Here is a 27,807-nt window from a genome sequence, read left to right as displayed (position 1 = left end):
AAAAGAGCTTTTTCCAACCTCAACGTGATATATATCGGATGTAAAGGGATGAAAATGGATGCATATCTGTTTACATCCAACTGCCCATAGACCTAACATGGGCCCATTAAGGTCCATTTTTTATCTCCATTACAGCTGAGTTACTTACCTAATACCCGCTCCCACCGGCTTCCTTCCTCAGGGCTGCTAGACCGGTCCCTGCGGCCTTTTCTCGCCTTTCCTCTGGTGCGCTAAGGACCGCCGACATCATCATGTCTAATGCAGGTTCCACAGACCTGCATTGTATGTGAGGACGCTGAGGGACATTCCACCAACCGGAGCAGAGTAAGAAAAGAGGGGAGCACTGACCGCCAGTTAGCGGGGATCAGGTAAGTCAACCTGCTTTACTCCAACCCCCGCCCAGAGATTGGCTTCAAAATAAAGCGCACTTATCCTATTTACCCCTTTCCTCTGACCAAAAACCAGCCATTGTTCTTGTTGAGCTCCGTGAGCTGAATAAGAAAAACCTATCCACACTAAACAGCTTGGATGGGGAATCCCCTCTGCTGGGATATTGTATTCTGACATTGCTGGGTGTGCCACTGTCAGGATACAGAACAGTGACAGCAGCTGACTGGCTACCCTCACTGTTCCAACATTTCCTTTCATTTCCCAAAGGTGCCACACACTGCTCAAATTTGTCAAAGCACCAAATGATCAGCTTGATCCAGCCTACCCCTTCACAGAGGCAATTTACCTCAATCCAGCAGCCTCTGGCATCTGCATCTAGCACTGCAATTCTTCACTGCTCTGCCAACACCTGCACATTACAGCCCTATAGATATAGATACTGTGTGTATATACACATTACAGCCCTATAGATATAGATACTGCTGCAGATATAACATGTTTCCCCGAAAATAAAACACTGTCTTATATTTTTATTGGCTCAAAAAAACACACTAGGTCTTATTTTCGGGGTAGGTCTTATTTATTTAATTAATTTTTTTAATGTACAAAAATCCACACTTATTCATGTACAAAAATATAGTGATCAGGGCAATCAGGGGTGCCGTACCTTTCCAAGAGCAATTTGCTAACCAATTGCTGGCCAGGATGAGCGAAGCGCACTTTCACTATCGATTCCTCACAGGCGGTATCACTCCGCCTGTGACGAGAGCCGGCGCTATAGAGGAAGCATCGGCTTATGCGGCTCTGCTCCCTCTGGTGCCGCCTCACTTCTTCGTTGGCGCCGCTGATTCTCTCCTGCCTCTGCCGCGGCTCTTCAGGTTCCCCCTTTATGCCACCACCGGCCCTGGGAATGGTCACAACTAGGTCTTATTTTCGGGGTAGGTCTTATATTTTAGCTATTCCCAAAAATAGTACTAGGTCTTATTTTCAGGGTGGGTCTTATTTTCGGGGAAACAGGGTAGATAACCAACAGATATAGATACTATATACACTGAGTGGCCAGATTATTATGACCTCCCCATCAGTACTTCGTTGGGCCACGAGATGACTTTGGTGGGCCGGCTCGTGACACCAAGAGATGTTGAAAGGTTATGCGGGGAAACTGAAACTGCACTGTTGCCCTTCTGTTGTCTTGTACCAGTCTTCCCACTCTCTGTTCTGCCCTAACATTGACTAGTCGCTGACGGCCACAATTCGCACGTTCAGACCCAGATTTTCGGCTGACGTGGGAGAGGGGCGAGAGAGGCGAGAGAGAGGCGAGAGAGAGAGAGAGAGAGAGAGAGATACCCTATAGATATATATAGCTAGACAGACAGACGGGGTAGAGAGAGAGGCAAGAGAGAGATACCCTATAGCTATACATAGCTAGACAGACAGGCAGGCAGACAGACAGACGGGGGGAGAGAGTTAGAGGGCGAGAAAGACCCTACTATATAGAGAGATAGATAGACAGACATCCAAAATACAGCGTTGCGGACATTCACTGTGCGTGACAGACCTTCCTATTCACATTCCAGAGAGAGGAAGACTGGAAAGCCTCCGCGCTCCACTCTCACCATGCAATCTGTAAAGGGCATCAAACTTCCACTGACAGGCTCCGAGATTATTTTCATTCAGACAAACAAATACAAAATGACAGAAAGATAACTATTCTGAATGAATTGCACTGATATTCTGGGATGTCTCATTTTGCTGATATACATTATTTAAAGGAGAACTATGAGATGAGTGATTTCCACTCACCTCATAGTTCTAGCTGACCTGTGACAATGAGACTGTCACAGGTCGGCTCAGTAGATCGGGAGGTGAGCGAACACATACCAGGTTCGCTCGCCTCTCGATCCTGTCACGGCTCTCTGCCGTGACAGGGGGAGGGGCTGGATTCCCCCCTCCCCGCTCCGATCTGCCAGCGCTGACTGGCGGAACGGACGGTGGAGGGGGCGGGTACGGCTGGCTCTGCCTCTAGATAGGCAGGGATCCGCTCCGGCGTCTCAGTATACCGCGAGCTGTAGCTCGCGGTATACTGAGCTTAGGGTAACGGGAGGACGCTAGTTTGTGTCCTCCCGGCCGTTACCCTAAGGAGAACTATGGGGAAAAACACTGACCCCATAGTTCTCCTTTAAAGAAAAGAATATAATGCCCATTAAAAAGTCACAATTATTGTATACAAGGAATCCATTCGGTGAATAACATAGCCGATAAATGTCATACTAACCAAATAAATGTGAACACCTATCAGAGTGGCCTTTCTCAACCATGGCTCCTCCAGAGGTGGCTGGGGAAATGAGCAATATCTATCTCTATAAGAAGTAACCACTGACCACCAATGTGTCACTACACTGACCACCAATGTATGAGGGCACTATACTGACCACCAATGTATCAGGGCACTATACTGAACACCAATGTATGAGGGCGCTATACTGACCACCAATGTATGAAGGTGCTACACTGACCACCAATGTATGAGGGCACTATACTGAACACCAATGTATGAGGGCGCTATACTGACCACCAATGTATGAAGGTGCTAAACTGACCACCAATGTATGAGGGCGCTACACTGACCACCAATGTATGAGGGCGCTACACTGACCACCAATGTATGAGTGCGCTACACTGACCACCAATGTATGAGGGCACTATACTGACCACCAATGTATGAAGGCACTATACTGACCATCAATGTATGAGGGCGCTACACTGACCACCAATGTATGAGGGCACTACACTGACCACCAATGTATGAGGGCGCTACACTGACTACAAGTATTAGGGGGTCCTCGTCCACTGACCACCAATGTAAGGGGAGCGGTACAATTTACATTTTTTGTTTCTATTCCTGACATTATTTTTTGGTTTCATTTCAAATAATTCTTTATTAATCCTTATTATTCTTCTTCTTCTGTCTTCTGGTATCTCTGTGTAGTGATGTATTGTGTGCCATGGACACAGAGGTTCCCCGGGATGTGGAGCCATTCCAAGGCTTCCTCTTTGAAATCACTTTGGTTTCTCAGGTTGAGAGAAGCTGTATTAGAGTGTCAGCTCTGAGTGACAACGTCCCCTTTACACAGCGGCAGAACCTCATATTGGCCCATGGAAGTGACGCTGTAGATGTGTTAGTATTAGGACTGGTTGTCACCCAGATCATACATTGGAGTATACAATGTAACTACTACTAATGTGTACACAACAAGTACATGATCAGTGGTACGGCCAAGACAGACACCGACATAGAAAACCTCACTTCCAGGACATACCAGCTGATTGCTATGACACAATCCGGAGGATTAACAAAGATCGACACACGGAGAAAAATGCTCCAATTTCTAGATACAATAAACTCCCCGTTATCCGGCATCCACATGGATTGGTAGATTCTGGATAAATGTTGTTTCTGGTTGCTTGAGAGTTACTATTAAAAATAAGTCTAACTAATGCCATATCCTATACTACATCCCATACCATACCCCATACTACACCCTATACTTTACCCCATACTACATCCCATCCCATACCCCATAATACACCCCATACTACACCCTACACTATACCCCATACTACACACCATACCATACCCCATACTACACCCCATACCATACCCCCCATACTATACTATACCATAACATAACATAAACTCTGTATTGACTTCCTATTAATATTGAATTGCAGAAATCAAAAGCAAATGAAGACAAATAGACACATGATCGTTTCCAGGATGATACATGCCGCAGATCAGAGAGTACACAGGGGGTTGTTTTCTGGTTAGATGAGAGTTCTGATCAGTTGAATACTGGATAACTGAGAGTTTACTGTAATACAGTTATTTAGCATTTCTAATAAATAAAAATGCTGCAGGACAATTCATTCATTTGTTGTATGGCTGCTAGTGTTGTGCTGTCCGCCCATGACATCCCCTGCGCGCTCCTTGCTGTCCACCCCTCCTCACCACAGTGATCATCCACCTTATTTCCAGGGACAGTCCCAGGATTTGCAGACATGTCCTGACACTGTTTATTCCTGGAATAGTCCCTATGATCCTCCATCCCCTTATTTCCAGGGACAGTCCCCGGGTTTGCAGACTTGTCCTGGCACTGTTTATTCCTGGAATAGTCCCTATGATCCTCCATCCCCTTATTTCCAGGGACAGTCCCCGGGTTTGCAGACTTGTCCTGGCACTGTTTATTCCTGGAATAGTCCCTATGATCCTCCATCCCCTTATTTCCAGGGACAGTCCCCGGGTTTGCAGACTTGTCCTGACACTGTTTGTCCCTGGAGACTTGTTTAGACAAATCGTGTCTAAACAAGCCTGCAAATCCAGTGACTGACTGTCCCTGGAAATAAGGGGATGGAGGATCACAGAGACTATTCCAGGGACAAACAGTGACAGGACAAGTCTGCAAACCCCGGGACTGTCCCTAGAAATGATGGGACGGGTGGTCAGTGCAGCATCTTCCAGAAGTCAGACTTGTAGCACACAGGGGTCATCTCCGGGTGTAAGAGAACCTGTCCTGACACTGAACCCCGTATAGGGATGATGAGCTCCGTGCCGGGATCTCCTTTAGCGGATGAAGTTCACCTACCCGCCGGTCTCTGCCCCGGAGTCCTCGCAGTCATCGTCCGCACTCTTCTTGTCCATGGCCGGGCTCAGTGTGCCCCCATAGCGGGCTGTGCTGTAGATGTGGCCGCGTTCTTCCAGCTTCTCTCCGCCTTCTGACCTTCTCCTGGATGCGGCCACCCCCCGCACCGCGGACCGCCTCCCCCCTCCCTCTGCCTTTGTATCAGATGAATGGACACCTAATCCCCGACCGGGAACTTCACACAGAGAGTCCAGCTTCGTCCTCCACACTCACCGGGGACCGGCTCCGTCCTCCGCACTCACCGGAGACCGACTCTGTCCTCCGCACTCCCCTGAGACCGACTCTGTCCTCCGCACTCCCCGGAGACCGACTCTGTCCTCCGCACTCACCGAGGACCGGCTACTCTACAACCCATACAGTCCCCGCTCCTTCTACAAGTGTGCGAAACCCGGGGGCACCCCGTGTAAAATGTACAAACGACGTGTACCCCCAAAATGTATTATACACTATTCTAGACAGAGGTCCGGTATGGTTTGTCAGGGGGGACCCCAGGAATAAAAAAACATCAGAACCCCCTTCACTTTAGGTGGAGTCCTCCCTTCACATCAGAGCCCCCTTCACATCAGAGCCCCATTGACATCAGAGCCCGCCCTTCCCATGAGCACCCCCCTTGACATCAGAGCCCCCACTTCACATCAGAGCCCTCCCTTCCCATAAGCACCCCCCTTGACATCAGAGCCCCCACTTGACGGTATCAGCGCATCCCTGAAAAATACAATTAAGGGAGAACTATGGGGTCAGTGTTTTTCCCCATAGTTCTCCTCAGGGTAACGGGAGGACACAAACTAGCGTCCTCCGGTTACCCTAAGCTCAGTATACCGCGACTAACCCTGCCGCTCCGTGTACACAGTGAGAGGGGAGAGCTGTTCTCTTCCCATCCCAGTGGTCACAGGAGTTCCAGCACAGTGCTGTGCTGGAACTCCTGTATTGGAGGTGACAGAGTCAATAAAGAGAACCTGTCACCTCCAAAGGCTATCACACAGGGGCTTGTTAGCTAGCTCCTGTGTGATAGCAATAATCTTAAGTGAATTTTTTAAAAATAAAGAAATAATTAAATACAATAAAAAGGTGATTAAAAAGTAAAAAAATAATACGAAAAATGATTACAAAATAAGAAAATAATTATAAAAAAAAAGAATAATAAGATAAAAAATTATAAAAAAATAGAAAAGTAAAAGAAAAAAATGTAAAAAAAAGTTTTAAAAAAATTAAGAAACAATAAAAAAAATAAAACTAACCCTGCCGCCCCTGCCATGTGGTTGCCATTCTCCATTGATGGGGGGGCGCATTGCAGAACCTGGCCTTGGGGCGGCAGGGAGAGTAAATGCGGCCCTGGCGGTATACCTCCGACATGGTACCAACACCCAAATTATGGACTTTTAGGTACCTCAGAATACAGACACAAAAAAGTTTAAAAATGTAGCGCCCACTTTGTCATTTCTCTCATGTGAAATGAGAAAGTGGGGGCTACTTTTTTCAACTTTTATCTGTTATATGTACAATTGTATTATGTATGTCCCAGATGGGGAGGATTTTAATGTTTTGAAAACAAACGATTTCTGCTATTTGATCTGAGTGTCTGTATTCTGAGGTACCTAAAAAGTCAGAAATTTACAAATTGAGACAACTTCTGTTATATCTATATCAGTCCATAATCAGAGAGTGTACGGAGGGCAAGTCATTGTCCTGACCACCTAAAATCTGTTCTAATGTTGCAGCGGTAAAACGATGTGTGCGGCTGGGTTCTCCTTAATCCGAGCTTCTTCTTCTTTCCTGTCCTTTCCAGCCTTCTCTCCAGCGCTTTGGCGGGTCTCCGATCCAGCGCTGACTCCTCTGTGCTTGCTGGCACTTCCTGTACCACGCTGTCTGCATGAGGGTGCACGCCGTCTATAGACTTACCTTGTGTCTCTCCCCGTCTCCAGGCCGAAAATCTGAATTGCGCATGCGCCTGCCCCAAGATCCTTTGCGGCCGCCCGAGATTTTTCAGATTTTCGGACAGGATTGCGCGGGGAAGACAAGTTTAAACCCTTTTAAAATCGTTTTTTTTTTTGCTTGCTAGCAGTAGATAGGCAAAAAACACGGAGGGCTTAATAACACGTTTACTATTAACAAAAATGTATCTTATTTGTGTATCACTCGGCTGTAGATCCTCAAATTATCTCTGAATTGGAGCAGACATTGTCCTTCCTTCTGGAGGGTGGCTACTTGTGTTCCCCATGGTCCTTGTGTGTGTTGTAAAGTATCCGCCGCTCCAAGCTCGCTCCTGTGATGGACTACAATCTCATGTTTAGTTTACTAATTTATACTGAGATTGTAGTTCATCACAGGAGCGATCTTGGACCAGTCACCCTAATGCCCAGCACACACAGTACAGACTAAATGGTCTAGTAACAGTCATTATTACTGAAAAGAAGACCTGCACTCATGTTACTTCTTGAAGACGCAGGTCAATGGCAGCACAACAGATGGTTACTATACATGACAGATGGCTTCCCAAGCCGTTATACAGAGAAAGTATATGGGACCCTTTTCTTTTATGGCCTTTATTTGCAGCATTTTAGTTCTCTTATTCTTATTGTAATAAAAATTTATAAAAAAAATTACAATATTGAATTAGTCTTTATAGACAAAGATGCTCCTCATAGACTTATCAGCTGCCTCTCATTTTTGTTTTAAAGAGTTACATTTTTTTCCCTAGAACTGTCCAATTGTTAACTAAGGGCCAATCACTATTCAGCTATTGCAATTCACTATTGCATGAAATATTATTTTTTTCTACATGAAATAGTTATATAAAGTGCAACTGAAGCCAGTTTTCTTTTTAGTTTTGGATGGAGTGGAGAGGGATTAGAACATCTGTCTGGTTTTTATTGCTGTCTGTGTCCCTATTAGGGAGATTCACTCTCTTTGTGTCCTGGTAGATGGATAAATGTGTCTATGAGTCCTGGTGACTGTTATTAGTGAAAGTGAAAGAAAATCCACATTTTGGGTTGTCACCAGAACAGGAATAGATGGGAAATCTTCCAATGGGGAAACTAGTTCTGGGGTTCCCGCTGACCATCAGGGTTTTCCCTCACTTTGCAGGGATTTTCTCTCACTTCCGATTGTGACAATTGGACAGGAAGTGAAGGGAAGTCTCCCCAATGTGGCACAGATGGCAAAAATAAGCGGACAGGGGATACAACCCTCCCTTAGTCTATCCAAAACTACAAAAAAAAAGTGTTGGCTTCAGTTCTACTTCATCCATCTATTTTAACTGTAAGAGGCATGCAACTTTAAAGGAGAACTATGGGGTCAGTGTTTTTCCCCATAGTTCTCCTTAGGGTAATGGGAGGACACAAACTAGCGTCCTCCCGTTACCCTATGCTCAGTATACTGCGAGCTACAGCTCGCGATATACTGAGACGCCGCAGCCGGAGCGGATCCCGACATAGATGACGGGATCCTCCCAGCTGCGTGAGTGACAGCTGGCTCTGCCTATCTAGAGGCAGAGCCAGCTGTACCCACCCCCTCCCCCATCCGTTCCGCCAGTCAGCGCTGGCAGATCGGAGCGGGGAGAGGGGAATCCAGCCCCTCCCCCTGTCACGGCAGAGAGCCGTGACAGGATCGAGAGGTGAGCGAACCTCGTATGCGCTCGCTCACCTCCCGATCTACTGAGCCGACCTGTGACAGTCTCATTGTCACAGGTCGGCTAGAACTATGAGGTGAGTGAAAAACACTCACCTCATAGTTCTCCTTTAAAGGAAAAAAGGTTGTCTGGTAGTTGGACCGGCCATGTTCTTTCAGTTGCTACCCTGCCCAGTAAGGGATGCCTCTCACTTTGGAGGGATTTCCTTTCACTTCCTGTTGTGGCTATCAGACAGGAAGTGAAGGGAAATCTCCCCAATGGTACACAGATGGCAAAAAAGTTTGACAGGGGTTATAACCGTCCCTTACTCAATCCAAAACCAAAAAAAAAAAAAGGTTTTGGCTTCAGTTTTACTTCATCCATTGCAAAACTTTATTTCTTATAAATCATTTTTAAGACCATCTGGAATCCTTTTCTGCTTTCCTAACCAGAAAACTCACATAAGCTCACATCTACCATGAGCCAGGAGGTAGCAGTATTTTCAGGAGCAATGACCTGTGCAATAATCTTTGTGAATTCATATACAAAATATTGCAAGGGTCCATAAAATAATGTCAGACATCCCAACTCTCTGGGACACTCCGGGAGTCTCCCGCTATTAGATAGCGGCTTCCGGCCGCACGGGAGAGAAACATTTTCTCCTGAAAGGGTTTACTCTCCTCGATCTAGCAGAGTAAACCTTTCCCTGCGATCTGGTTTTTTTTTTTCTGACATCGGGCCCGCCGGCCGCCGTCAGTCAGAGAAACAAAAAACACCACAGCAATGCATAGCTAGATTGCTATTGGCTATTTCACTTCGCAATAGCCAAACGCAGACCAGCTTTGCGCCCGCCCCCTGCTGCTGTCCTGAAGTTTTCCATCAGGCCCTCTTCTGCTGATTGAAAGCAGCAGAGGGCGGGTGCAATAGCCAGCTTGCTATTGGATATTGCAAAGTGAAATAGGCAACAGCAATCTAGCTATTCATTCCTATGGCGTTTGTTTGTTTTTTTAAATTCTGACGGCAGCAGCTGTCAGAACACTAAAAAAAACAGCAGATAGCAAAGGAGCTATTGCTTCACGTGCTATCTGCCATCATTTCAGAGGGCACCTCCCCGAAATTTCTTTTTTCAGGTGTGGATCCCTGTAATGTGTACTTGTCACATCTCTCTGAGGAAGCTCGCCTAGAGAGTGAATCGTGATAGGGTTATGGTGGCATCTTGCTGGTAGAGCTGATGGGTGTTTAGCATGGCGGACATAGATTATGGATCCTATCGGGAGGAGAGCTATTGATCGCTATTAGGAATTTCCTCTGGGTCTGAGAAAGAGCAGCACTACAGTTTCATCTTATTGTTTTACTGGGACACAGAACTTGGGCTCACAACATGAATGACTTTCATCTAAATGGGTGAAATTGTTTCCAGCCTTCCTCATATACATACTGATGTTATATATGGACAGTGTTTGAAGTAATGTGGCAAGTATATATTTACTACACTAATTTGGTTGATGCTCCTGCCTCCATTCCTGGGAGGATAATTGACATACATAGGATTCCACAACCACGGATGCAGTGATACAACAGGGAGCTATTGCAGTTTGGCCACCATGACATATTGAACTGCCAGGAACTCCATTTATCTTATGGATTCATGATTTGTCATCCTCTATTGGGGTGTAGCTTGTGGGGACAAAGTGAAGTTTGTTGCCCACCACCATATATCAGGAACTGGGCTATACTTTGATATCTATACTTTATCTACATCAGGCTCTAGACATTTGTATTCCTCTTTGGGATTTATGGGAAGATTTTTTAAAGTGTTTTTATCTTAGGCTGTGGAGATTTGGAAGGTTTTGTATTTTTTTCATAAGATTCATTAAAATTTACATGTTGGGTAAGATGTTTATATGGTGTGGTATTGTGTGGCCCACTATCCCGCTGTAGAATTGAGTGTTATGATTACCCAGGACTCTCAGCTGACAGGTTTCAGGAAGCAAGGGTTTGTTTGGATTCTGCTTGGGATCCTGGAACTGGGAGGTTTCAAAGTGATTCAAGAAGAGAAGAAAGCTCCAGTCCTGGGTCCAGGGTTTAGCAGTGACCAGAACCCAATGATTGCACAGGTGTGCACAGCCCTTCAGGAAAAGATGCTGGCTAGGGGAATTAGCTCCTGCCGGGAAATAGGAACGGAGGGTGTTCAGGAATTAGGAGGACTCCCCCAGATGTCAAAGATGAGTCAGGATAGCTCCTGCTGGGATAGTGTTCAGGAGTCTGGAGGACTTCACCAGAAGTTAAAGTGTAGTCAGGTAGTGTGTGTGTTGGAGGCGCATGAAGACAGCCAGGTAGGCTGTGAGAACTGTTGGGTCTAGGAGAGCCGCGAGCTTGAGGGACTGCCAGTACAAGTGAGGGACAGCACTTCCAAGAGGACCAGTGGGCCAGAAGTGATAATGTGTAAAGTAGAAGCCAGTAAGCTAAACTTGTGCTGTTTTGAAGTAGTGCATGAATGTTATGCTGAACAACCCCTGCCAGGAAATACAGGATGGATGGATGAACTTTCGTTTAAATGAAAGTGGGCTATCAGACCTTTAAATCAAAGATATTGCAAGTGGACTGCATCCTTAATGCGCTCACCATATGTGCTAATATCCCCAAACATCACAATAGTTTAAGTAATTTCCTTTACAGGGGCTCTAATTGTGGCTGCACCACCCTTATGGAGGTCATGTTTTTGTTGGTATACAATTTATAGAGTGGGAGATAGTAGACAATAATTATTGTAATAAAATTAGTATTTCCTGCAGACACTATCAGACCTCCTTCTACAAGCTGTTGCTAATATAATGTACATGTGGTAACTTTAGCTGATGTGTGCAGAAATAGCTTTAGTGAAATGATAGTCTAAAGCCCAACTCCAGGCTTCTTTTATATGTACCATTACAGTGCGGTAAATTACCTTTTCCATGGTCAGCCTTTCTCAACCAGGGTGAAGTGGCATCTGCCTTTGCCAGGGGTGCCTTCACATTTTGACAGAACGTCAGGTGTTTCCATCCAGTCCAGCTGCCAGCACTATGGAAATGTATGACACTAATCCAGGGTGGGCAGCATCCAGGACCACCCCTAGCATTTAGAAGAGGATGGTAGTCTGCCTCCTTCCAGGCTTGCGTCCTGTCCCTCTACCATGCTGCCTATAAAGTAGGGCTCTGATTTAATGAGGGGACCAAGGAATCTGATGTGAAGGGGGGTTCCTGATGTGAAGGGGGCTCCTGATGTGAAGGGGGCTCCTGATGTGAAGGTGGGACTCTAATGTAAAAGGGGGGGAATCTGATGTGGGGGGGGGGACTGTAATGTGAAAGGGGGACTCTGATGTGAGGGAGGCTCTGGTGTAAAGGGGAGGGCTCTGATGTTAATGGAGGAACCCCAAAATGTTTTTTGTCCCACCTTAAATTCCATACCAGACTCCCTTCTAGCATAAGGGTCTGGACTCTGGAATGAATTTGGGGGCAGGCAACCAGACATTTTTAAATTTTTTACATTTCAGATTGGGTTGCCTTAAGATTTTGTATACTTTTAAAGGGGGCTGTGACTAAAAAAAAGGTTCAAGAAACTCTGCACTAGAAAAACAAGAATATGACATAAATTCTACTGCTGCCAGTTCACATTGTCTTACCTTATACTCCCTGTATTTGTTCTCTGCACTCTCATGTTTTGTTGGTGGGTGTATCAATGAAGACAGATGAGAATATAACATTCGGTAATGATGTCGGGTCCTCTCATATATTCTCAGCTCATGAGCCAGCTAGTTCCTGGTATAAAATGGAGAAAGAAATGTGCCAGATAAGTAAATCTACATTACCCATGTACCATTAACTAACCTAAATCCTGTTAATTAAGTTATGAGATTGAATTTAAAGTGGATTTAAAAAGATTTAAAGTGGCAGTGTACACTTCACAATCTATCAGATGTATTTATTAAAAATGCAAGGTCAAAATGCAAGGTTCATTGAGGGATGGGGGGACCCCCATCCCCAATGTAAAAATGCTTTATTAAACTTAAACAAATTTGCCCATAAGGAGAAAAAAACAGTATTTACTTATCTTATACCCTGACGTCCTCCTGCGGTGCCTAGGCAAGAGTAATGTCTCTGGGTCTTGCAACAAGATCCTAAAAATGCTGAGGACCCCAAACCTCACAAGTTACACACAAGATATCCTAACATAGTTCATTTTCCTGCAAAATTTGGAAACGTAGCTTTCCCAGGATCCTGATGGTAGAACCAGTGACATCACTCTCACCTAGGAGAGAATCCACAGTGTAAGGTAAGTGTACTTGTTATTTTTCTTTTGATGTACAATTTCTACTTGGGTTTAAAGCAGCTTTATTACATAGGGGAAAAAAGAATGAATGGCCTTGCGTTTAAATGCAAGGTCCACTTAATTAGCAGACAAATATAGGCACATTTACCTATCTAGACTCTCCCGCAATGACTGCTATTTGCCAACCATTCGCACTGCACATTTGAGAAAGGTTGTGGCAGCAGAAGGTGAATGCTGGGTGACAGATGCAAATTAGTATTTTAGAAAACCTGGGGAAAAATATAGAGTTTCCACACTTCTGGGAAGCCCATCAACAGATTTTAGGGAGTGTGTGTGTGTGTGTGTAAATTTGCGCCCGTTCAGCCAAAAATGCATTTGTGAGGTCAAGTATTGATACTGGATGAGAAGAGCTGGCTTGCAATCACGGTTCCAATTCATCCCTACGGTATTCAGGAAGAGAAGGAAAATCTACCCAATGGAGCCCATATGGCAAAAAATCTGACGAGGCTAATAGCCCTCCCTTACTCTATATAAACTAAAAAAAAGGGTTCCTCCGTGTTGAAAAAGTTGAGAGGCTGCTCAACACATTCTTTATTCTCAAGTTTAAAACTTACTGATCACTTTAACATACGGCAAGCTGTGGGTATAATGATTTTTGGCAGAGTTCCATAGATAACTATGTAACTATTGCCCTGAGAACTGAACATTATTTCAAGGGTTCCTATGTGGCAAAAAGGTTGAGCCAGGCTGCTCCAAAAGGTGAATGTTGGTAAACGACTGGTCAGCGTGATGGCATCTACCCATTTTATATGAATATTTCTATAAGTATTTACTTTGATGCTGTCATTCCTCCATGTACTTAGTTACTGGAAGTGGAATTGTGTAATCCATCAAGTTGCCAGGCTGCATTATGAAGGCACAACACTGTAGTTGTGGCATGTTAGAGCGTGACCTTTCAGCTTTGATTAGTGGGGAAATTAAGCAACGTGATTAGAGATAATCACTCCTTTCATTATTGGTTTTCATCAATTGTGCATGGAAGTAAAATGACATATACAGAACACATTTAGCTTTTGCCAGGGTTTAAAATAACATATTAACCTTTGGCAGGCTTGTTCTAAAAATGTAGGCTTGTTTAAAAGTAATATTCCGGTTTTGTATGGTGTCAATAGGTTTAACCACCTCACAGCATCCTTTGGCTCTGTGATGGTTCCAGCAGTTGGGCATAAAGAGGACCTCCGGTAGGGATTTTTCACTACTGATGTAACTGAACGATAAAAGAAAGCAACGTTTAATTCAGCTCATTGCTGAAATATCATTTTTCAGTGGTGTTTGCCTTTAAATCTCCGTTCACGCCTGTGTATCTGCTTATGTATGGATTTTTTTGCAAGTTTTTGTTGCACAATTTAATGCATTTCTCATACGCTTTAATTCAGCATGTACTTTGGTTTAGGCCAACAGAGGTGAAATGAAGTAAAGATTTCTAGAGGGTGGAGGCTTGTTGTCATGCTCTAAAACACAAGAAAATACACGTCACCATTTTTCCATGTGATTCCATAGAAATATTTACTATAAGTCCCCTACACACGAACCTTCAAGTTGCATGAGTGCATCCTCTACAAGTGCTTTAGTGTACAGTAATTTGCTTTATACTTTCTATTGGTTAGCGTTATATTTCCTATGTGGTACCACATACAGATATGGCTATCCAAGAAATTATTCAAATTCGTAAATCACTGACTTTTAAGGTACCTCAGAATACACATATAAAGTATCATAATTTGTTCATTTCATTTCATTACAAAATCCCATATAATAAGAACATAATGCATAATTGCAAAAAACATATAAAAGAAAAATGTAGCCCCCACGTTCTCATTCCATACTTGTCACACATGTACCACATCATTGCCAGATCCCACATGGGCGCCATAAACCCTTAACACAGAATGGGGATGCTGTCCATCTTTGTAATGTGCTTGACAAGAGACAGTATGTTGACAGAGAAGGTAATTTTACGCATTTCACGGTGCAAAGCGCTTCCTCGGGAAAGGGCTATGAATAAAACAAATTGCAATTTCTTTCCCACTGAGCCTTTATGGGTCCCCATTTACCCTTGGTGCGAGTAATTACTTTTGAGGACTTAGGAATCCAATTGCACTGTGTAGCCAGTGGAATCCAATCCCAATGTGTGGCTACTGCAGAGAGGTCTGGCACACCACAGGAGAGAGTTAAGGATACCCTGTGGAATTGGATTCCTAAGTCCTCTGAAGTAATTACACTGCATGTGCAAGAGGGTGTAAGGAGGAAAAGTCAAATCCAGGCTATAAAGCAGCAAAGTAAAGGCTAACTGGGTTGTTTGGTTGCAATGCTTCCGGCAATATGAAGCTGAAGCCTCTCTTAGTTTATCATTCAGAGAACCCAAGAGCCCTGTTGTGTGAAAGAGTAACCCCAAAGCCTGGGTTATGCAGGCCATTTTACAGGGCTGGTTTTTCCACCACTTTCTCCACCATCTCATTCAATATTCTTTTGCTGCTGGACAATGCTCCGGACCACCCCCCATTCATGGATGACTTTCATTCAAATGTCAAGGTAGTGCATCTGCCACCAAATTCTATGTTGCTCACCCAACCATTGGACTAGGAAGTTATAGCGACTTTCAAGAAATATTATTAACGTCACACTTTTTGTCAAGCAGTAAAGGCAAATGACGAATCAGGAAAGACCTTGCAACAATTTTGAAAGGACTATAACTACAAGGCCATAAAACACATCGACTTTGCTTGGCGTGAGGTTATGGCCATTATCATGAATGCGGTTTGGAAGAACCTTTGCCCGCAGTTTGTTCACGACCTTTGTGGATTTGAGAAGGTAGATGAGGAGTCCAAAGAGGTCGTCAGAAACTTAGTGACCCTCAGCAAGAAGCTGGAGTTCTGCAAGAGGATGACTTAATTGAACTCCTTGCTGTGCAACACGGGGAGCTTACTAATAAAGACCTGATGAAATTTGGAGGCACAGAGAAAGGAGGAAGAGAAACAAAAGAAAGAGGAGGTAACTGAAGAACCGAAGAGATTCATGATGCAGGAAATGACAAGTGGATTTTCTTTATTTGGGGAGGCACTGTTAGTTTGTGAGGCACAGGACCCGAACGTAGAATGGTACCCGAAGGGTGCAGCAACTGTTCAGAATGTAGTCCAGTGCTACCATGTCATCTATGATAAGACAAAAAGAGCTGGTACCCAGACATCACTGGATCGTTTTTTCAAGAGGGTAGATACAATTTAATACAGCAAGGATCCAGAAACCTGTGTCATGAAAGTCAGGTGTGAGTGAAATTGCAGCTTGCCCTCCATCTCCTCTTGATGACAATCCTTTAGCTCCACCATCTCCCATGTCCTCTCCCTCCTCCAGTAAGTAACTCTTCTTGTCTGTTCCTTGATGCCAGCCCCTGTATGCCAGCTATTGTACCCTACTTTTAACGGTACTGTAAGATAAAAATGTTCTCTTTCTTTTTTCTTTTTGTGTGTATTTGTGTGAAATGTGTTATAAACCTATAACAGTCATTTATTATGCCGATTGTGTTAGTTGGATACCTAGGCTAACTTTGCTGTACTCATGAACAAAGTGGACTTACGAACGTGCCCTCAGAGTGGAACTCGTTCGTATGTAGGGGACTTAAAGTGACATTAAACCCTCAGATTTTTTAACATAAACCAATACTGTAATGTGTGCTTTACTGTTATCCATGGTTGTTTCCCTTCTCTTTGCTGCTCTTCCTTTTAAATCTGTTTCTGCTCTCATGCTGGGCAAAACTTCTGTTTTGCAGAAGACTGCCTTGTCTCTGAAATGGATACATGGTTTCTGTGTGTAGGTTTGCAACCTGAGCCAACACTAGAGGAAGAGGTACTCAGCTGCAAAGGGAAGTTCTCCCCAAGCATGAGAAGACATGAGGATTTAAAAGGAAGAGCAGCAAAGAGAAGGGAAACAACCATGCACACATTACAATATTGGTTTATGTTAAAAAATCTGAGGGTTTAATATCACTTTAACTGTTCTAGGAAAAAATATAGTAGTATAGGAAAGGTTGAGCACACAGAGAAAATAACTTTAGAAACAAACACCCAAAAAACTTGTTTGGGCTAGAAATATGCAATACATTACATTTTTGTTCCTAGGTTTAGATATCCTTCAATGCTACCCAATCCCACCAGTGTGATATACCAAGTATAATTAACAAAGTGTACATTTGCTATGCAGAATGATATCAATGCTGCTCAGATGAGCAGCATTGACATAATTCTCTGATAACAAGCAGAATATGTGAGCATTGGAGATGTGAGTACCATTGAGTGACATCAAGGTTTGAACATTGCAGCAGTGTTGGTTCTAGCTGGCCTATTGTATTGTTTTATGTTATCCAGTTCATTGTGTATTGGGTTCATAATATAATGCTTCATTATGGAAGTTAGGGAAGAACTCCAGGATTTGTTAAAATTACTCTTGCAGTGGGGCTACCCCTGCACTGCAAGGGCTAAGGGCTCATTCTGGTCGATGGGCAAAAATAAATTCGATATATTCACCTGATCCTCGGTCACTCATCAGCAACTTCCCCCTCCCTTTTAATTTTTCTCCTTCTCACACTGTACTTTATTAAATTAAATCTATTGTACTGAGTGTCTATTATTTTATACTTATTGCACTGGGCACTATGATCTCATATTTTTAGATATATTTGGTATTAAATGTTTTATTATTATTTTTTCTCCACTTGAACATGCTGTATACCACATACTTACTTACCTATTACACAAACTCCTATATTACATATTGCTGTTTATGTTACTGACATCTCACGATTTTAATGATTTCTACACTTAGCACTTTCACCTGAGATTTTTCCCCCCACCTCTTCATAGTGTTATTTTTTGAATGGTGTTAGCTACTTCTGATTTATATTAATTTTATAAATAAGACATACTGTTGAATAAAATGTTGTTTGGTATTGGTATTTATGAGTATTTTGAATTCTTATTCTATTTTCATTTGCCTGTCTGGCACTAAGGGATGCAAATAGTTATTTTTGAAGATTTAATTGATTGTAAGTAATTGTTTTTATTGTATTTGCTGTATATGGGATATAAAATGTAAAAAAGAGTTGAAAAAATGCTCCTCAGCTTTATCTAGTGGCCATAATGCAGTATTACATTACATACATTCGTAGGAAAATATAGCTTTCTCTCCATTCGGAGCGGCTTGTAACAGGTTACAGAGTGGGGAAAGCCTCCCCGCTCTGTAACCTGTTATGTACGGAGTGCTGTCAGGCGGCACTGCATCCGGCTTTTGACAGCTAAGTTAGGGCTTCCCCACTGCTTGTGTAACCTAACATAATGAGGCCAGAGCTGCAACAGCCTCTATTTGGTGTTAGAGACTTGAGCTCTGTGGATGGTTTGGACCAATGGCAAAGCGTCATTGGTTAAAGCTGTTCAATCAAAAAAAAGAAAAAAAACCCCACTGAGGATATCGATCTCGATGCCTCACCAATGACGAGCAAGTGAGGGACTGGGAGGCTCCTCCCTGTCTCCTCCCTTCTCTCTGACTCCTCCACACATAGCTTGGTGACCGGGTTGGGGGGCGGGGTGTCAGCGGGCTGGGACGGGCAGCACGTACCTTACTGCACATCACTGCTAAGAATGTTTATTTGTTTGTGCCTCTATTTGCACAGAGAGAATGTTCAGAAAGATTTGTAGGGTGGACAATATATATATACAGTATATACACTATATTACCAAAAGTATTGGGACGCCTGATTTACATGCACATGAACTTTAATGGCATCCCAGTCTTAGTCCGTAGAGTTCAATATTGAGTTGGCCCACCCTTTGCAGCCAGAACAGCTTCAACTCTTCTGGTAAGGTTGTCCACAAGGTTTAGGAGTGTGTCTATGGGAATATTTGACCATTTTTCCAGAAGCGCATTTGTAAGGTCAGGTACTGATGTTGGACGAGAAGGTCTGGCTCGCAGTCTCCGCTCTAATTCATCCCAAAGGTGTTCTATCGGGTTGAGGTCAGGACTCTTTGCAGGCCAGTCAAGTTCCTCCACCCCAAACTCGCTCATCCATGTCTGCAAGGAACCTTACTTTGTGCACTGGTGGGCAGTCATGTTGGAACAGGAAATGGCCATCCCCAATCTGTTCCCACAAAGTTGGGAGCATGAAATTGTCCAAAATGTCTTGGTATTCTGATGCCTTAAGAGTTCCCTTCACTGGAACTAAGGGGCCAAGCCCAACCCCTGAAAAACAACCCCACACCATAATCCCCCCTCCACCAAACTTTACACTTGGCACAATGCAGTCAGGCAAGTACCGTTCTCCTGGCTACCACCAAACTCAGACACGTCCATCGGATTGCCAGACAGAGAAACGTGATTCGTCACTCCAGAGAACACGTCTCCACTTCTCTAGTGTCCAGTGGCGGCGTGCTTTACACCAATGCATCTGACGCTTTGCATTGCACTTGTTGATATAAGGCTTGGATGCAGCTGCTCGGCCATGGAAACCTATTCCATGAAGCTCTCTACGCACTGTTGTTGTGCCAATCTGAAGGCCACACGAAGTTCGGAGATCTGTAGCTATTGACTCTACAGACAGTTGGTGACTTCTGCGCACTGTGCGTTTCAGCATGTACTGACCCTGCTCTGTCATTTTATGTGGCCGACCACTTCGTAGCTGAGTTGCTGTTGTTCCCAGTTGCTTCCACTTTGTTATAATACCACTAACAGTTGACCGTGGAATATTTAATAGCAAGGAAATTTCACGGAACACCTTAATCCAATGATTTGGAGGGGTGTCCCAATACGTTTGGCAATATAGTGTGTGTATCCCCTCCACGCAGCTACTACAGTGTATTTCAGAGATCTTCTGGGTCCTGAAACAGCCACTGTGTTGAGTGACTTCCCTGTGCTGTTAAAACACAGCGGGTCGCTTGCTAGGTATAGTGGCCATTCAACAAATGACTAGTATTTTTCTCAATGGATACTAGGCGTTCTCTGATTGGACGAGGGACGGTGATGTCAGTGGCTGTAGCAGGAACCATGAAGACACTTTAATACACTATAGTAGCTGCAGCCACTACAGTGTGTTAAAGCTGGGGTTCTACTTTAACAACCAGAACTCTCTATTGAACAAGCCCAATAATATCGCATGGGAACCTTTTGTACGTATTTTTGTGATACAAAATATATTCAGTGATGTACAGTACAAAAGAAATGTCTCCATAATGTTTTGTTAAGATCATCTCATAATATATTTTGGAAAAGGTACTCTGTGAGTCTTGTTTGTAAGAACATTGAAGGGTCACTTGTGATCTTGTAGTATGCAGACACATGGCTCGCCTGCTGATGTAATAGAAGGATTCATGAACTCTTGCTCTTCTACTAATGACAGCTTAAGCTGTCACATAGGAAACACGACTACTGTGGGGGAAACGTGTTTGCTAAGCCAGGTCGAGATTCAGAAGGGATAATACCGGGACTTGCAATCTTGAGTTTCTGAATCTAGTGTTTGAATTGAATTTGGCTGAATGTGCTGTAACATAGTGCATACCGATGCATAGTGATCGTGCCATGATTATGTGTTGTGACACTGCTGAGTTAGGTCAGGGTGACATACATTTTTTTCCCCTCCTTTCCACAGTTCAATGATAGGTATTGGCAAAAGCACACCCTATCATCTCTCTCTTTAGCCTTGTGCCATCTAATCTGAGTGGCTGTTTCCTCTTATACAATCCTTTACAGGGCTGAATTCACTGTTATGGTACTCGTGGACCAGTACTTAGGGAGCAGGGCCAGAGCTATGTTGATTACCTAAATCAATCAACAATAGTTTATCTACCTAGGACAAGTTAAAAGTGTGATATCAAAAGTCTTTTTTAAAGCTCACAACAGACAAAAAAAATGATTATTCCAGGGTCGTCTCTATAATGAGGCAGCCTGAGACGGCATGACTTTGGGTCACGTGGGTTCCTTAACCCTTGCTGACTGTACAAATGCAGCTTCTGTTGCAATGCTCACCTTCTCTCCAGAGTTGACCCTCAAAGAAACTCTGTTCTGTCCAATAGCAGCCACCCAATTCTAGGCTGAATGACGCACTGTGTCAGCTCTTCCTTGGTGCCCAGGCAGTGGCGGCTACGCACTCAGCTGTCCTTTGGGGACACACTGAAGATCTTCAGCTGCCATTGGACTGTAGTGGGTTTCTGGTGTGTCCCTGTGCCCTTAAGGAGGAATGGGCTACCTCCAGGAATACCTGCGCTCAATTTGTCCATTGATATATATGCTCCAAGATGGAGTCTCTCATAGATTAGAGTTAGGACCACGCTACACAGAGGAGAGGAGCCTTGATGAGGCACTTTGTCTTCCATGTATATTTGCAAATGTGTGCAAATAAAACCTTGGTTTTAAAGACAAATTGTTGATACTATTGTGTGATGTGAGTGCACCATTTTTGTTAGGGGTGTATGGCTGGGCCGGGAGTGGAACCCCTTGGCAGGGACAAAGAGTCCAAAAACGAGGTACAGAGGGGAAATCCAAAAGCGTAGTCAGGTCCAAGTCCGGGTCGAGGCAGGCAGCTAGTTTCAGAAGCGAGAAGGCAGGCCGAAGGGTCGATAACGGGGGTTCAGGCAAGGGTTCAGGAAGCAACAGGTTTACACACAAGGAGCTGGCGATCACACCATAGAGGTAGAATAACTCAGCAATAAGCCAAGGCTCTGACTGGTTTAAATACCCAGGGAAAACAAGGACAACCCTCTGGTTGCCGAGGCGACCAGGAAGCTTCCCTAACCAGGAGCCAATAGCAGGGCTGAGGGGGCAGATGGTGTGTACAATGCGCGCATTTTGCCAGGAGGAGGGGAACCCCGTGCCCTGCACCACCGCTGGCGAGTCTGGTAAGGAGCGGCACCCCTGGTTCCCTGACAATTTTACTCCATCTCTATGGTGCAAATGGATCAAAGAGATCACATTGTTCCCCTTTGAAGTAGATTTACAGGTATATAGAGTGGGGGGAAATGTTTTGGGAAGGTGGTAAATCAGTAGGAGGGGAAAGGAATGGGCATTTTAATATGGGCCTGGAATTAAACACAAATATATTGCGGTTCACAAGTCCATAGATGAGATGGCTGCATTAGTTTTTTCCCACTTCTTTCCTTTAATTTCACTTGGTGATCCTGTGAGTAACACACTTCCTGCCCTTGGGTGACTACGCTCAATCCTCCACTGTATCTACAGAGGGATCCATGGTTGTCACCTAGGCTGTTCTTCTGATCTAGACTACAAACACATCTTCTCTTCATCTCCATTACACAGTGAGGATAGTTGAGTAGCTACTAAACTGGGCTTCTTTGAGGTTCTTTGACCCCATTACCCCTTGGAAGTGGCTGGTTATCAGAACATAAAACTACACTGCATATGTTAGAAGAAAAAAAAAAACATAAACAGCAACTTTTAATATTTTTTGCAGCACCTTCCAATTTTGTTTGTTGTCTTGCCTTGCTCTCTTGGTGGAGTAAGATAAGAAGGGTTATCAAGGAAGCAAGTCAGCAAGAAAGTAGAATTGGAAAAGACAAGCAAAAGTAACACACATTGTACAAAACATTCAAAGTACATTTATCATGTGTATGCATTGTGACACAAATATCCAGAACACACTCAGCAGTTTTCATGAACACACAGAGACACTTGGTGAACTTTCAAATAAGCTGCAGCTTGAGTTTTATTCAGCAGTAATAAATATCTATTTTTCAGAATATTTTCCACATAAGAAAGACAAATCACATTCCCATGGGTGAAGGAGGGGGGGTCTACATTGGAACCAGCGTCCTTTACTTATCCCCGCCAGTAATAAAATACATCAAAAGCACATCACCAACACAGATTTTGCTGTATACACAAGCACGGGGCCTCCTCCAGTATTCTCTGTAGCAGTAAATATCAATTATTCCCATTGCAGTTATAAAGACCTCTCTCCAGCTTTACAAGCAGACTGTCCTCTCCAGAGACCGCCATGGGTCACATGACCTTTACTGTTTCTCAGACATATCAACTCATCCGAAGATTATGAGACTCGACCGTGATTTGTACCTTCTCACCAGGTCACGCTGTTCATATGGATGTGTTGTCCCTGACTAGGGGGCATTTTCGTTGGCAGTAGTATAGAATACACTGTGAACGTTAAAGATGAACTCCATGCAGTAATAACTTCCTGCAACTGGTGACGGAAAAAAATGTTTTGCTTATACAGGACAAGCAGTTGCAAACATTCCGGTCTTTCTGTTGACATTGGCAGCAGCAAATGTACCAGCCTTAGGACTCTTAGATTTGAAGAGGGACCTTAGGAACCTAAACAGGTCTATTTATAAACAATTCACAGGGCCATTCGCCGGTTCGAATATCTGCAAATGTTCACTCAGTTTTTCTAGTACAGTATTTCTTTACTAGTAGAATTAATTTTTGACTGTTTTTATGCAATATTACATTATGGTCACTAGAAGGAGCTAAAGAAGCATTGGAAATAAGTATTTATCTTCTATGCTCCTTAGCAGTTATATATTAGAGACATATTTTTATTTTTGGCAGTTTTCCATAAAATTTTAACTATCTTATTTGTTCCATTTTGATCTGTTTAATATACCAGTGCAAGCATTTTGTTATATGCGTTTGGGAAAAAAACCTTTTGATCATGCCACAGATTCAGAGCTGCCCTGTGTCTTCTCTAATGTGTAAATGAATGTAGGATGTCACCAATGCACCAGAGACAATTGTCCAAAATGGTTTTTATTGACACATGTACATCTTGTCATAGAGAAGGCAACATTTTGGGACCGCTTTGGGTACCTTCATCAGGCACAGTATATTGACTCTGGTGTGCTGGTGACATTCTACATTCATTTGGACTCCAGCGGAGCCACCTGCAGTCACTTCAGTAGCCATCTGCAAGGGGTATAATGCTAAAGAGTGCGGTGGAATATCTTTTGGACTATGCAATGTGTATTCTCAAAGAGCCCTCCTAGTCCTTATCTTGGACTACCTTGGGGATATGTGCGTGTTTTTCAGATATCACTTATGTTCTACTTTTATTGCTGGCTTCAGGAACTTCACTAAGTAATGAAGCCAAGGTTTAGATGATGACCTTCAAAAACAAGACAACAATGGTCGTTCTCATAATTGTGTCCCGGCAAGGCCTCTTTAAATCTGTTAAGTAGATATCATTGCTCCACAGATTATGCCACCAAAAACTCAAACTGATAGCTGAAAGCAATCCTGTAATTTACAGTAATCCCTAAAGTCAGGGCCATCCCTACCATATTCGCCACCTGAGGCCAGCAGAAGGGGGAGCAGTGAGTTAATGCGGTCCGGAATCATCCAAACCAGGCGGGAGGTGGCGGACAGCCGGGCTGTCAACCCCGGGGGGGGGGTTGCTGTTAACCGCTCATACTGCTCCCCCCCATTCCAATGAGATGCCACTGCCCCACTATGGGAATGTCCCTGCTTAAAGTAAAACCTTTTTTAAGAGTTGAATGGAGGGGTTATAATTCCGGTCAGGTTTTCATTGTTGTACCCATTAGGGAAATTTGCTCTTTCCAATTGTCCTGATCATCAATGTATTGGGGAATTAAAGGGAAGGAAAAATCCTAAACATTGAGTTTCCACCACAACAGGAATATAGAGGCAATCTTCTAATGGGGACACTTGTTCCTGTAACAACTGTCTAAAAGTGCATTTCCCTCACATTGATATGATGGTAAAAATAAATCTGCCCTGTTCTATGCAAAATTAACAAAAAAAAGTTTTGTCTTTAGATATACTTGAAAGTGTATTTCTACTTTTGTAGTCAAATTTTAGAAAACCCCCTCTTTTTTAATATTTCTTACCTTTTAGCTGTTTTGTTGCAGCAGGCAATATGGCTGATTCCAGTTTTTTTTCTGAGCACTTTCACAGTTATCTGTCCTTATAGAAAGACTGAAATTTGAGGATTGTGTTTCTCTCATTAACTTCATTAACGTACAATGCAGAAGTCAGGGTTGTATTCCTATCACCCCCTTACAAACCATCCTAATATTACAAACAAGGAAAAGCCAAGAAGGAATTTTAACCCTTAAGAAGCCAAAAACCCTAACCCAAGAAAAAGCAATTTAAGCATTTTTTTAAACCTATTCTATGTGAATGTGAATATTGTATAACATTTATTATAGAAACAAATATAACATAGGTGTTATCCCAATTTGGCTGCAAAGTGGAAATACAATTTAAGATGTATCAAAGGCAGCCATAGGTGGAAGTGCTTGGACCTGGTGATTGAACACCTAGGACCCAAGCACTAGGCCAAAGGTAAAAGTTAAACCGTCTCCCTCCCGCTACAGTTGCTATTACTTCAGATGATGTAGACACCCAGATACTTTCCCCTCTCCATCTGGGTTGTTTTTCAGGGTAGAGGTCCCACTGAATGGTATGTTCCTCTATCTATAGGCTTGCTCAAGAGGAAGGTAGGAGAATAGTAAGATGGTGGTGCCTATGTCAAAATATTCATTGTTATTAGTGTAGCAACACTTTCATAGACAAGCATTTGATACTGATTAAGGAATGAGGACATACAGTATATAGGCTATTATGGACTTCATTTGACAAGGAGAATAATGAGTACGTTTTGTCAACAGGTCTACAAGTGCTCACTGTGAAGATCCAACTAGCTCTCCAGAGGATTTTGGCCCAGAGATTACAATTGAAGTCACATTGCAGAGTAGGCCACAAATTGGGGATGTAAGCAACTGCGGTGCGGGGGCTTCTACTTTAGTTTAGCAGTGGAGGGCTCACAATGGTTTGTTATTGCACTTAAAATCGCCCAAACCAAGGGGCACAACAAAGCTGGAACCAGTGTAGCAAATGGTATATAAAGTGATGAGTGCTCCTATTTTATGTGCTATATTTGTACAATTATAAATTGCATCTCTACATGAAAAACTAAAAAAAAGCTCTTAGGTATTGACAAAGATCAATTTTAAAATAGTGGCAATAAAACTATTTGACGGGACTACACGCATTTCATATTTCAATGTCTAGATGTATAGACATACTACACTAAAGGGTTTAAGACCTGCGGAGAAACTTAAGAGCAAAATGGTCCTTTGGGGTCCCATTAGCTCAGGCCCAGTGAAAGTTCCACTTCTTATTTAAGTGGCCAGCCTAACGTCTGTTGATGAATGTCTCTAGGCTTCTAAACATTTTCTTGTAAAATAACAACTATGTTGGTTGCTGTGTTGAGATATAAATAAACCAAGACATGAGGAATGTAAGAACATAAAGAATGTATTGTATAATGGTGAGGAATTTAAATGAGAGACCTTGATGGGCTGGATGGATGTGCTCTGCATGTTTCCATGTTGTGTTCTCTGCAGGCTCCTTCTCTGCTTCAGCAGCATTCTTCAGCATCAATTATGACTTCTCCTGACAGGGACCATTGGAAAGCAGTAGGCGGCTTGTTTAAAAGGCTACCAGTGTACCATCCAGAAATGAATGATGAGTAGGGCCGTCAGGGATTTTTATGTGTCTCTTTCGCTTTCGTCCCTATGTTCTTTCTATCCCGCAATATTCCCAAATATTAAGTTGCTGCTTTACATTTTCAAATAGACTTTTTGGGCTTCATGTTGGATATCAAGCCTTCTTAAAGGATAATTGTACTTTTAAAACACTTTAGCTGTTATAGGACACTGCCTGGATTTAGCTAAGCAAATAGGTAAGAGCCTTCCATTAGATAATAACTGCAGTGATTAATATGTTTCATATGTTATGTCCCCAAAAAATTAGGTCAGTTGTCTACCTGAATATATGGAATGACCAGGTTTTTCCATTAATGGTTCTTCCCAGCATCCAGCTTTTGACAGCTAGTTAAGTTACATAGCAGCTGGCTTCCCCACTGCTTTGTGTAACCTAACTTAATGAGGCAAGAGCTGTCACAGCCTCTTCTCTGTGTAAGAGGCGTGAGCTCTGTGGATGGCTGGACCAATGGCAAAGCGCAATTGGTCCTAGCTGTGCAATCAAAAAAAGAAAAAAAAACCACTGAGGCCATCGATCTCAATGCCTCACCAGTGATGAGCAAGTGAGGGACAGGACTTCATCGGGCTGGGGGGCGGAGCGGGACATGCTGGGGCAGAGGCTTTGGAATGGTTCACCCGGAACCAAAGGTTCCGCACGTCACTGCTCTGTGTTGAAATTTTTTGTGTGACATTGCATAAGCTTATCGAAATGATGCCATGGCAAATGCATGCCGTAATCAAAGCTAAAGACGGTCCAACAAAATATTAGAGTGTGTGACTTTTTTTTGGCCAGGAAGTATATATCCAAGGATACCAAGTACCTTTTCAGAGGTAAATATCACGTCTGTTTTTTGTTGTTGTTATGTATCTTAGAGTTATGTACCATACTAGATGTCATTACAAGCCAAACTGAATGTAAATGTTGCATTGTTGAAATTCAACTTGTCTGCAGTCTGTCACCTCATATACAAATTAAGGTCAACTAAAGCATCTCCCTCGTCCACGTCCACGTCAATGCCTTTAGTGCATGGAAGTACAAATGATGATTTCTATGCTGCACTGCTGTAAACACTGGAGAAAACGATCGTAAAGTGCTGGAAGGAGCCCTGCAGAAGTTTAGTTACAGTGTAGAGAATACATGCAGACTGGGATGGAAAACAAAGAAATCACCAGGGATTCTTCTACATTTGCATCCTGCTTTCCACAGCTAGCTGGTAGGGATGAG

The 27,807-nt window shown here is 43.3% G+C and overlaps 1 protein-coding gene across 2 annotated transcripts in view; it reads right to left on the bottom strand.

Annotated features, from left to right (window-relative positions):
- The window catches only part of FAM124A (family with sequence similarity 124 member A), a 64,892-nt gene extending 59,705 nt beyond the window's left edge, over positions 1–5,187 (bottom strand). For both annotated transcript variants that reach the window (XM_018556453.1, XM_018556454.1), the window contains exon 1: positions 5,034–5,187. In XM_018556453.1, the coding sequence (XP_018411955.1) occupies positions 5,034–5,089 (56 nt within the window). In that variant the 5' untranslated portion in view covers positions 5,090–5,187. The remainder of the gene's footprint in view (positions 1–5,033) is intronic.
- Between the last annotated feature and the right edge of the window lie 22,620 nt (positions 5,188–27,807).

Source organism: Nanorana parkeri, unplaced genomic scaffold, assembly GCF_000935625.1.
Source record: "Nanorana parkeri isolate BGI_ZX_2015 unplaced genomic scaffold, ASM93562v1 scaffold238, whole genome shotgun sequence".
Classification (NCBI taxonomy): domain Eukaryota; kingdom Metazoa; phylum Chordata; class Amphibia; order Anura; family Dicroglossidae; genus Nanorana; species Nanorana parkeri.
The sequence above is the reverse complement of the archived record's forward strand: the minus strand, read 5'-3'. Positions and strand labels throughout refer to the sequence as shown.